General features: G+C 32.9%; 1 protein-coding gene across 12 annotated transcripts in view; it reads left to right on the top strand.

Moving 5' to 3' along the window:
- dmd (dystrophin) overlaps positions 1–12,520 on the top strand; it is a 126,166-nt gene extending 113,646 nt beyond the window's left edge. For 4 of the 12 annotated variants that reach the window (XM_051894275.1, XM_051894260.1, XM_051894331.1 and 1 more), the window contains 3 exons: positions 4,407–4,527; positions 8,203–8,295; positions 12,326–12,520. In XM_051894275.1, coding sequence (XP_051750235.1) covers positions 4,407–4,527; positions 8,203–8,295; positions 12,326–12,423 — 312 coding nt within the window. In that variant the 3' untranslated portion in view covers positions 12,424–12,520. The other 8 variants (XM_051894299.1, XM_051894291.1, XM_051894282.1 and 5 more) reach the window with 7 other exon arrangements.
- Positions 12,521–12,756: the final 236 nt, after the last annotated feature.

Genomic DNA, 12,756 nt, shown 5'->3' with positions numbered 1-12,756 from the left:
CACTACTTTCAAATCATGGTCGTGGATTGTAACACTGTTCATGTGCTTCCTTTTGATTGTCGACAGAAGAAATTAAATGCTCAGAGCATTGATATATTTTTAACGTCAATATTTGGCTTTTAATGTTTGTCATATTTGTAGTTAAATATAAAATGATTAACTTTGTGGGGAAAGTCAGTTTTAACAATATTTTTTCAGTATATTAATGTATATTAGGGCTGCATGACTAAACTGATAATCACGATTATTTTGCTCAAAAATTATAATCACTATTAATATACAGATATTCTAGAGAAAGATAAGTGTGTGTGTATAGGTGGAAATCAAACGGAAAAATCTATATAAAAAAAAAAAAGAAAAAAAAAAGGTGGCTCTTAATCTGAATTCCAATAATTCAAAATTTTTACTTTCTGTTGTAGCACAGAGGTTACATAAGTGCATTTATTCACCAACCATGATTGCAAACAATATGGTCGAGATTCATGTTTGAATTTATTACAGTTAGTCACAGAGAAGGTTCACTTGCAGATTTAGTAGCAGCAAATTGCAGACGCAGCCTCGTGAAGAAACACGCACTGGCTGTATGAAACTTTAATTCGAGCAGAATTTCTCAATGGACATCGCTAAACTTCAACATGCATGTTTGTCGGTGTTCTCAGATCATCAACACTGTTTTGCAGCCCAGAGAGAGCTTGCATGGTTGCCAGGTTGGGAAGATTAAGTAAAACATTAGACAGAAAACATATCCTTTTAAGAGAAAAGCTACGCTTGGGGGACATCTGGCAACCCCAAGCAGGAAATATAGTGGAGGCTCATTACCAATGCAAAAAAGCAGAAATGTCAAAATTGTCAAAACATTTTGAGGACAAATAACCAGCAGGTCAATATCGCAACGGTTAATTTTAATTAATAGAGAGAAGCAGATGTCGTTATCACAATTAAAATACAATTTATCGTGCTGCCCTAATATATATTAAGTATATTTATAGTTGACGTTTCCCTTGAGTCATTGCAGTGCATTCTGGCATTATCTTGTCTATGATCCGTGAAGGACACATGTAAGATTTTCTTAGAATTTGGCTAAAATGAGCTGTCTTAAAAGACTTGGTTGGAAGCTCACTAGGTTTTTTTAGTGTGCTGTTTTTAGAAGTTTAATATATGGATTAGTTTTATTGGTTGGTCAGTTTGAATTTGTTACAAGAAATATTTATGATAAATTTAGATGCTGTCAGGATGAATAAAGAGAATGTTTATATATTTTAACAAAATCTTTCTGAATTGTTCCATCTGTTTAAAGATGTATTAATATTCTCTGCAAACGTGTGGATTGAAGGCTTTGTTTTAACATTAAAATGTATCATCAAAGATTTTAAATGTAGTTCAAATTTATAAATGTACCCTTTTTTCTTTCTTTGAGTTTTGAAATTGCAGTAAATGGAATCGTTTTTTTAAAGATTTCTCAACCAAAGACTTTTACTATAATATGGAAAATTGTTTATTAATGTTGTTTTGTTTGAATGCAGAAATCTGTTAATTGTCCTTGCAGGACACATGATGGCATTCTCTGTTCTGTATTATAACAGCATAAATGATAAGAATGTTAAGAATACAGTCATATTCACTGAATCATTTTAGCATAAAATACATGTACAACAAGATTTTAAAATGAATGCAAATTTATGGGCTCCTTCACACCAAAATGTTGTACTCTAATCATTCAAGGGTTTGGTTTTGTTCAATTGTTCAATCAGTTTATTTGGTTTTCTGACCAGACATGGTTTAAATAGGTCCCCACTCACCCACGCCCCATTAAAAATCATAGCATTTGGTCTTGTGTAAAGGCCTATAGTGCATTAATGTGCATTTTATTTTATTTTTTGGTCTTAATTGACAGCATAGCACATACCCTATAACTTGTAACCGATCGTTTCAAGATACATGGTTTAATTTTTACCTACCGTACTTTATTGATCAATACGATATTGCACAACAGGCATTATTGATCCTGTTATTTTCAGGTTCCACAAAACTTTGTTCTTACTAAAGCTGAGGACGAATGCCAGGTCTTTTTGGTGGCCAAAAGAACATTTTGAGGGACCTGTCAATTTTCCTCAAGCAGCCAATTTCTCTCTGTAATTTGTTTGTGGAGTTTGTTTGATGTCAACTTCTTCGGAAGTCTACTTCTGCTTGAATAGAGGGGAAATCAGATATTCTGTCTGCATCATGTCTTGAGGAATCAAGCGTAATGTCTCGATGCGTACTTCTGAAAAAACATTAGTTGGCTGGGGGTCTCTGCCAAATGGAATGTATATCAGATTTTTTCTTAGAAGAAATGGCTTCATGTGTTCTCTGTGGACCCTTTGAACTAAAATCTCACTAGACTCCAGCACCGCATGCTTCTTCCAGTGGCCGCTTGGCCGAAGCGAGAAGAACCAGACTAAATGAACATGTGGATAAATATATCTCCCTTTTTTCAAAGCCAACAGAAAATTGGCTTCACTTCTCTGATGTTTTTTTTTGTTCATAACCATCTTCAGTTTTATCCAAAAAAGTTTTTTCATTACACTCACAAACAAGCCTTTGCCTACCAGTGTATGTTTTTGTTTTAATAGCATCAGTTACTTACATTTTTATCTCTGTTGTTTGCTAATAAACATTTTCTGATGTTTAACGTATGTTCATGTGTTTCGCTTGGCAAAAATCTCAGGAAGACCAGTGAAATCACCAGAACCATCATTCTTTATGCATGAGGGATGTCTGGTCTTGTGTTATGAATTGTTAATGGTAGATGGTTTAAACAAACCACATTATACATGTGCTTTAATGAGTGTAAGTATAACTTTTATATAGTTGTGCAGTGACAAACCATTTCATCATTTAAGCAAATTATTTCTAGGTGCTGGAAGATTTAATTGCGATTTTAGTATTCATTTTAAAATACACTTGTAAATAATATATAAGCCAAGATGAGCGTGTGCAGTGGTCAACGTCTTTGCTCAATATGCTGAATATACTATACTGTTAAAAGTTTGGGGTTGGTAATATTTTAAGAAATTAATACTTTTATTTTGATTTAAATTGATAATAAATTGATTTAAAATGATATTGACCAGTGGTTCTCAACTGGTTTGCCCATGGGACCCACATTTTCCTAGCCACAACCCAATTTTATTAGGAATTTGAGCTAATTCCTGATATTATATATACATTAATAATATAATATAATAATACTATAGATATAAATCAATTATATATATATATATATATATATATATATAATATATATATTTTGTGTGTATGATTTATTATAACTTTGTAAAATAAATTTGTTTTTAAAAACCAAGCAAATTTATTTAAAAAAAAAAATGGTTCACACACAAGTACAATCCCACTGTACTTAACATACACATAAATTGTAAGAATATGACTAATACTGATGAATAAACAGTATACGGTGAAGCTGTTAAATATCAGTCATTCAGTAACAAGTTACGAAAATAATCAGGACAATGTGTTTTTCTCAGGCACTCTTTCCTGCATCTGACAGAAGTGTCAACAGTTTTCACGCACATCTTTCAAAATAAAAGTCTCACATCAGAAAAACAGAGAATTAAGTTTGTTTTTCTTTGACTGCACACTCTTGAGAAACACTGGTATAGACTTGCATCATCATCTTCCACCCCCCCCCCCCCCCCAAATGCTGTTCTTTTGAACTTATCAAAGAATCCTGAAAAAAAATTATTCACTTTTTCCACAAAAATACTGTTAGTAATAATAAGAAATCTGTCTTGAGCACCAAATCAGTATTATAATATTATTATTAATGGGTGTCTATGACAGATGCAACAAAAAATGACATGCAGGAAGTTTGGAACAAAACTGTAAACATTTATTTAAAATGGCAACATGGAGCTTGAATAGCTGCAGGACACCACTAGAATTCATGGGGTTCAGTGATAAGATTATATCATAGAGAAGACCTTGTTTAACTTTTTGAATATTGATGTATAGGACAAAGGAAGAACTTTTTTTTTTTTTTTTTTTTAACTTAAGGTTTTAGCATCTCTGAAGGTTTTTGAACACTGTTAACTGTCTGGTTTATTTTATTTTTATATTTTAATAATGGCATCATCCACTATTTTGTGTGTATCCTTGTGATGTTTCGGCTCGACTGTCTTGTTTCTAAAACCTGAATGATGCAAAAACACAGCAATTCTGAGAGCCAATGGTCTTGTTTTATATTGCAATAATGAATGATTTGAGAAAGTCCTTGGGGAAAGTTTTAGATTGAAAATATAAAAGAATGTTTTGAACTAAATCTGGAAATACAGAAGTACAACCCAGTGCTGATGTCTGCATCCAGTCCCCTGCCTAATCTATATGGTTCCTTTCTACCTATGTCCTAGCCACAGACTGAGTCCAAGGTGAATGGCACTGCCCTGTCCTCACCCTCCACTGCCTCTCCGAGATCTGACACCAGCCTGGCCTCACTGCGTGTGGCCGCAAGCCAAACCACAGAGACCATGGGTAAATGTCCCTAACAACTTCAGTTTAACCAGTTTAAACCTAACCCTTCAGCATTATTCCTAAAAACAGATTTAACGTGTTTTAAAATTTTAAGCAGGGCAAATAATAAGTAATCAGTGTTATGTCAGTCTTACATATTGACTTGTTAAAAGAAACGTTCCATCCTTAGTAGGATACTAAAAATTAATAGTAAACACATTGTCTTCTGTTTTGGTGTTTCTTGAACTATACTGTGTACAAGTTATTGTTGTCAAAAATATCAATATTTCGATATGTGTCGATACTGAAATATCTGAAACGGTTCCAATACTCCTTTTCTTCAGTATCGATACACCGATACCAGCTGGGCATTCTTGCTCTCTTCTCCCCGTGGGTGAATTGACACACACCCGCCTCCTCTTACTCACTCGTCTCATTCGCTCCAGTTGAATAGTGCTTGTATTGCGCATAATTTTACTCATTCCCACAGGTTTTGCGCTAACACAAAAAGCGTGCACCACTGATCTATATAAGTGGCGCTCTAATAAAGCCGCCTCTCAAACAGCTTGCGACTACCAAATTGACTTATTTTTCTTGGCTTATTGCGCTTAAAAGGTCAAATACATACAAAATGCCCGTCTTGCAGAGTATTCAGGTAAATACAGTCAGTTTTGAAACCTAAATAGTTGAGAGTAAACATGTTGTGTATCAGTATATTGGATCCGTGCATAAACTCTTAAAGTGACAGCAGCCTAATAAACCTGCTGCTTTCTGTCATATTAATAAAAGAACAAAAGACAGAAAAAAATCACTCGCTGCTCTTGACTGAATAACTTTTGTAACTTTAATTGTAAGCATTAATCTGAATTTTATTTTTACAATGAAGACTATCTAGTGTTATTTTACATTTGATTCATTTCTGTAGTATTTCTTACCTCACTACTGTTAGACCCACCTGAAAACTTAAAGCCATGTTTATTTCATTTGTCTCTTTATTCTATTGTATTTATTTGTGCTATTGTTTGCAATTTGTTTATTTGTTCTTATTTAATTACTGACTGTTTACTTGTCTTTTTTTGTAAATTTAGTTCAGTGGTTCAAATAAGGCTTCCCTGTTCTGTGTTTAAGCTATTGCAACAAAATTACCCAAATTAAAAAATTATGAGATAATAACAAGTTTTCTATATGGCGGTATACATGCCACTTTTTCCCATGGTATTGAATATCAATATTTTTTAAGGTATCAAAGTTGGAAATTCCAGTATCGTGACAACACTAGTACAAATAAAAACTAGTCATTAATACAATCCCCTCTGTGTGACCACTTTTAAAATGAATTCATTCATTTCCTAATTACAATGCATGTCAGTTAACTAGTCAAATTATGTTCAGTAACTGTACTTGTGTACTTTGTAAGACTTGGCTTGAAGCCCAGGCTGGTTTCAGCAAAAGATTTTCAGAACTGATAAAAAGAGGCAATGTTCTTATCTGTGCCAAACAAAAAGGAACACAGGGAGCTTTTGTTTGTGTGTGGATACAAAAGAAGTGTTTTTTTGCCCTTAACTGCTAGCCAGCATCTTATTTGTTGTTTTTTGAGGAAAATGCGCAGTCCAACAAGTTCCAAAAAATGGGATGTCCTTCAGTATTTGAAGAACAAACACCAATCATTTTATAAGTGCAGTTTGATGTTTATGATTCAGATCATCTATAATGCCTTCCTGTAGTGTATATCCAACTTTTTTTTTTTCTTTTCATAAAAGCTGAACACATTAATGGCTCAGAAATATTTTTTAATTCATCCAGATGACTCACTTTCAGTTATGAATTTTTATACATATCTGGAACTGGAATTTATAATTCACATGCCATTAGTCATATTTTTCAATTTAAATTTAATTTATTTATTGAATATCTAACACAATTTAGTGGAGTTATTACAGGTAGGGATTTTTCTGATGTTTACACAACCCTGTGTAAAATTGCACATTTTCTAAATTAATATTTAGATGTTTTTATATTGATATTATACAATGTTTGGGTAGTTGACTTGAAATTTCAAGTGTCATCAGTGTTCTGTAGTGTGATATACTTCATATGCAACTATTTCACACCGCATTTTCCTATTTTAATTATTATATGTTGTTTTAATGGTCTTTTATGCTCTGATCATTTAAAATGCATTCATCACACCAAAGGACCATTTAAACTAACTGCAAAAAACATAAACATTATATATATATTTCTATTTCTATTGTTTTATTTTATTTTTAAGTATTGTTATCGATTTATAATTAAAAAACCATGCTCTAATTTAACTATGCAACTAACTCAGTCGGTAGAGCATGAGATTCTTAATCTCAGGGTCGTGGGTTCGAGCCCCACGTTGGGCGCAAATATTTATTGCTAATTTAGGTTTTTTGTTTTTCTTCTTATTCTATTGGTGATCCTTGTGATAATTTATTGTATGCATATGGAAATTAGCAATAGATAATTATAATTCCTAGTTAATCTTTTTACCTGCATGACTGTTTATTATTGCATACAGTTATTGTTTGTTTAACAGGAACCAGGGCATCAATTTATTTCTAGGTTCATTCCTACTGTGACAACCATGATTCTGATACACATCATTTAAAAATGTTCTGTCGTTCTGAGAAGTGGACTGTATGGTCTCACATTTTGGTAAAAAGTGATGTTTTATAATATCTGACTATTTTTGGAGTGTTTTGGCCTAATAATTTATTACATAAGCCTAACATAACACTTTTATCAAACATTTTTTAGTTGATTTTTTTAAAAGAATTTTCAAAGTCTCAAAGAATTTTGTTTTTGCTGTTTTTATTAATTTATTACCCAAAATTAAATTAATGATTATACATTTATTATGGAAATTTTGAAATATATTTGATTGTCTAACTAATTAGAGATCTTTACTTTTATATTTGTTGTTTTCTCAGCAAAAAGAGAGAACCCCAAGATACGTTATTTTGTCAAGATCACAAAAACAAGATGTTTTATTAGTGAATAAATTTGTAATTTTAAAGTTTTTGCTTCTTTGCCTTTTTGATATTTGACTTTAGCCAGAGTTCTGTTTGAATGTAAAACAGACTTTTATTGAGCTAAACTTGCTGCTTGAATGCTCTCATTTCTTCTCATTTCACATACAGTGGCTTCAGAACTGTGAGACTACATTTCAAACCTGGGGTTTTCATTTAAGCCTGAAAATAGAAAAACAAAATTGTGGAATTTTGAAAAAAAAAAAAAACAATGTGGAGTTGGAGATGTAGAATGATATGTAGGTCACTAATCGAATATGTCGACCATTTGAACCCCCTTTGTACAGATAGTCTGAGGTTTGAAGTAAAAATTGCTTCTTAAATCATGCTAGATAACATGATCATTGATCAAATTCATGTTAATTTTCCACAAATCCACTACACATGAACACATGTTTCAACTTGCAAAAAAAAACTTTTAATATTTCTGGTGGAAACATTTTTGTGTTCTCAGACTATTGGACCCTGTTGTACTCTAAATGAGAATCCTCAACATCACCTTCAATATTATCCTCTAAGTCAATAATACAGGAAGCAAACACTGTCTCTGTTTGAACATGATGTCATGGGCGGCAGGACAACTTCCAGGGTTTTTAAGGTCAGTTCTCAGTTGTAATTGGGTCGCTGCTGTGTGTTTCAGGTGATGATGAGCTGTCCAGTCCCTCCCAGGATGCAAGCACTGGATTAGAGGACGTCATCGAGCAGCTCAACAATTCCTTCCCTCACAGCCAAGGTGAGAATCCATCTTCACTGTCTAGTACAAGAAGGTCAAAAAGTTTTAAAGTGCCCGTGTTATGCTATTTAAAAGACTTCTAACTAGCGATCGACCGATATTGATTTTTTTTTAGAACCGATACCGATAATTTGTATGTTTATGTGCCCGATAACCGATATGCAGAACCGATATTTATTTACTGTTATACTTCTGTTTTCGACACGATTACAACACTGAACTGAACAAACCATTTTATTTATAACAATCACTCCCTCCTTGCATAGGAAACAAAAAAAATCTTATTTATACACCAATAAATAGAGGGGTCTGAAAGTGCAAAAAATAAAAAAATGCACTGTTACTAAACTGTTTTTGTTGAAAAAATAAAATCTTCAATGAGGTTAAAAAACAAACAAAAAAAAACAGGTAAAATAAATAAAGCACATAAAAGTAATTCTAACAATGTAATCTTTCAGTCATCTTTAAAAAAAAAAAAAAAGTGTTGAAAATTAGTAGTCTTTCATGTTAATTTTAATCTTCATATTACAAAAATAATTGTATTTATGAAAAGCATCAAAAGCAACACTAATGTTAACAATAAGCAAAATAAATGTAGAATGTCTAATGTTTTCAAATGGAGCAAATAAAGACAGGAGTCATATCAACTTTGCAGAAATGTAATACTTCATTTTAAACTAGTTTTAGTAGATTTATAAGCTGTTTAATAGCTAAAGAGTGAAGAATAATTCACTGGATAATGTTAAATAACTGAATAATATTCTCTGGAATATTGGGATATAACAAACAACATCGTATTTTATTGCATTTCTCAACTGGTATGTTATATCAGAAATATACGTTCTAGATTATGAAATACCTGCTGACAAAGCACTGTTTATCTATGCATTTACACAGAACTATACTCAAACTGCAATCGCACGCAGAGATAATAAATAATTAACTTCCATAGAGTTGTTTACTTGGATGTTTATTAGCAAATTAATGGTTATATAATTAATGTTTATATAATTACGGTGTTTTAAACAAGTGAATCTTGTTAAAAGTTACATGCAGTGGCCATGCTGGAGCATTTCCTGATCAACCTGCTGAGTAAACAGCAAAATGCAGACGACTTCACAAGACTAATGATGAGCATAGACAACAGAGAGAGAATTAAATTCAGCGCTTTTATTTCCAACATGTGCTCGTTCATGGCTGTATTATTTAATTCATGCAAAGTTACATCTTTATTGTGACAGGACTTGACGGATTATCTTACGTGACTCCGTGAGTTTGTCTCTATTTATAGACAAGACTCTATTTATAGACTCTATTTAGAGAAAAGCTGCATAATTTAGCTACATTTCAGGCATTTATGTAACACATCTAATTTGTGCATTAATGGCTGTTATGTTAAAGCTTACTAATTACAGCAAAGCAGGTAAGTATACTTTACCTGTGCACGCCGTTGTCTCGTCTCCCCTCAGATGAAATGGCGATCCTGCACGCAATTCTCAAAACTCCCACAAGATGGCGGCGTTTATTGGAAAATCCGATATTACAAAACCAATATCCGATTGTGGTAAAAGGCTTAAATATAGGGGAAAATATCGGTAAATCGATATATCGGTCAATCTCTACTTCTAACTTGATTTTGGAAATCTCCTACAACAGGTTTACATGCATCCAAGTTCAAAAAACACTTTAATTTTCTCATAATATAGATTGCAGCATCGCCTCTTTTCTCAGTGTCTGAAACGTTTCGATCAAGGATCCAATCTCTCTAAACCCCTGCTTTCTGTTAGCCTGCTCTGCTCTGATTGGTCAGATGACCCAGTCTGCTATGATGAGTCTACCGCTTACAGCACTTGTCTGAAATGAAACGGACATTATCTGAATTTCAGCTCTGGAGGCTTCCTCAGCACTTGATACACAGTGATACGAACATGGCATTGGTTTTACTGACTCTTCACATCCTCATCCTTTGGAAGTGCATGCGAAGTAGATTTGCTTTCACAAAGATTTTGTGCAGAAAATGCATCTTCTCGACATGTCGACAACACAAACCAAACTCTTCCTGGCCTCAGCTACAACTACAGTGTTTCAGACATTTTGGTTCTTTCTTTTGGGAGGCAATTACTACATTTATTGTATACTTTGATCTTTGAAGCGTTGCAGGCCTTTTATATTCACAAACAGCTGTATTACTCTGCATAAAAGGTAATATTTGAAGAAGCATAATATGGGTACTTTAAACTATCACTATTAATTACATGTATTGACTAGTTTAAGGTGGCAATAATTACAGATTGACAGTCAGTTCCAGATGTTTAATACTTTAGATTATTTGAGCAATATAGAGAAAAAGATGATCTGGTAACAATTTATAATAAGGTTTCATTTGTTAACATTAGTTAACATGAACTAACAATGAACAATACTTCTAAAGTATTTATTAATCTTAATATGTATCTCAGCATTTACTAATTACTACATTTTTAAGATCAAAAGTTGTCTGTTAAAATTATTGCAACTAACATGAACAATTAACTAAATTGTTCATTGTTAATACATTTCTTAATGTTAATAAACAAAATCTTATTGTAAAGTACTGCAGATGAATTTTGAACCACCGCCTGTTAATTTTTCCAACCCACTGCTTTTCTACTCTTTGCATGATTAAGCCACTAAATGCCCCTTTGTTTCTTATTCTTCTACTTTTTCCATTGCGAATTGATGTTGGGAGGCGTTTTAATAGACAGAATGAGTCTATAAATAATTAAAACCTAAAACAACAGAGAAATTCTTGGGTAATATTGATGTACATTCTTATCTTCTTTACTTAAGTGTTTCTCTTTTTAACAGTGACTTTTAACAGGATATGTGTTGTGAGCAAGCAGAGAATTGCAAATGCATAATAATAATAATAATAATAATTTAAAAAAAAATCAGAAAATATTTTATGGAGGCTTAAACAGCTTGTTCTGGTAAATAGTGCTTGCTGCAGTACACATTCTGTTTAGATTCAGTCTAACTGCCTATCTCTACTCCACCTTTACTGATTTTTCTTATTTCCTCTTTTCCTCTGTCTAAGGAGGTGGACGGCTAAACCCATGAGAGGTTAGTATTGTTACTAACCCTTTACTCTTTTTACTCTTTTCTGGTCCTATCCACTTTACACTATGATTTGAAGTTTGTTCACCAAGGATGCATTTATTTGTGAAATATTACAAGAATCTAAAATATCTATTTTCTATTTGAATGTTTTAAAAATGTAATTTATTCCTGTGAAGGCAAAGCTGAATTTTCCATTTGCCATTACTCCAGTCTTCAGTGTCACATGATCCATAAATTTTTGTCTCTGTATCATATATTCCTGCTTCTCAAGATACATTTTTTATTATATATTAGAGCTGCACGATTGATAGACTCTTTGTTTAAAGTGCCAAGTTTCTTTTAAAAATTGATTTGCTCTATCCGTAGACATCAGTTTTTATATCTGAACTATACACTTTTATCATTTTATAAACTTATATATATTATATATCCATACCTATACATGACAACTGCCTTCTCTGGGCCAGCAGCAGCGCAAACGCAGATCTGAATGTTCCGGTATGATTTTATCAAAGGTTTAATAGACACAGAGGGATTGTTGTCATTCAGGAATAAGATCGCGTGGGTTTTTGAATCAAGATCGCAATCTTTAACGATTAATCACACAGCTCAAATACATATCTTATTATTATTCCTCATATACTTGACAACACAAGAATCCCACATTTACATATTTTGACACTATCTGGCTTTTCTCTGGTCTTGATATCAAATCCGCCTAACAGAATGCCAATGAAGGAATGCCATGTAAGGCATTTACATTTCGTGTCAGCTTATTATGCAACGATATAAGATTGTGCAAATAAACACCCAAACTCTCAGAAATTTGTCTTCAGTCTGTTCCTCTACATTTAGCAGTTTTACATATAGTGTATTGTTGCATTGCTTGTTCAGACTCTGACATCAGATCTGGTTTTTCCATTTCCCACAGGTCCTAATGTGGGAAGTCTTTTCCACATGGTTGATAACATTGGACACGCCATGGAGTCGTTGGTTAATGTAATAACCGAGGAGCAGGATTTAGACTGAAGATGTCTTCTCCTCATTGCATGCTTTTGTAGTGTCAACAACTGGACAGGATATGTTTACAATGGGAATATCAATAAAAATCTATTTTTCTGAAGGATCGCGGTTCCACATTGTAGATTTGATCTTTAGTAGTTTCAGTAGTTTCTTACGGAGAGTCTAGAATTGTTTATTAATAAAAAAAAAGGTTTTTAAACTTCTATGCAATTGTACAAAAACAGAATGAAAGGTGTGTGATAACATGTAACATTGCGTGCCATGTCTTTGTACAGAGTGGAGCGCATTTTAAAAGTGTTTTATCTAAATGGGTGACTAAGTATATGCAGGGGTGCTTTA

Source organism: Ctenopharyngodon idella, chromosome 1 (genome assembly GCF_019924925.1).
Source record: "Ctenopharyngodon idella isolate HZGC_01 chromosome 1, HZGC01, whole genome shotgun sequence".
Lineage (NCBI taxonomy): Eukaryota > Metazoa > Chordata > Actinopteri > Cypriniformes > Xenocyprididae > Ctenopharyngodon > Ctenopharyngodon idella.
This window is presented reverse-complemented; position numbering and strand designations above follow the sequence as displayed.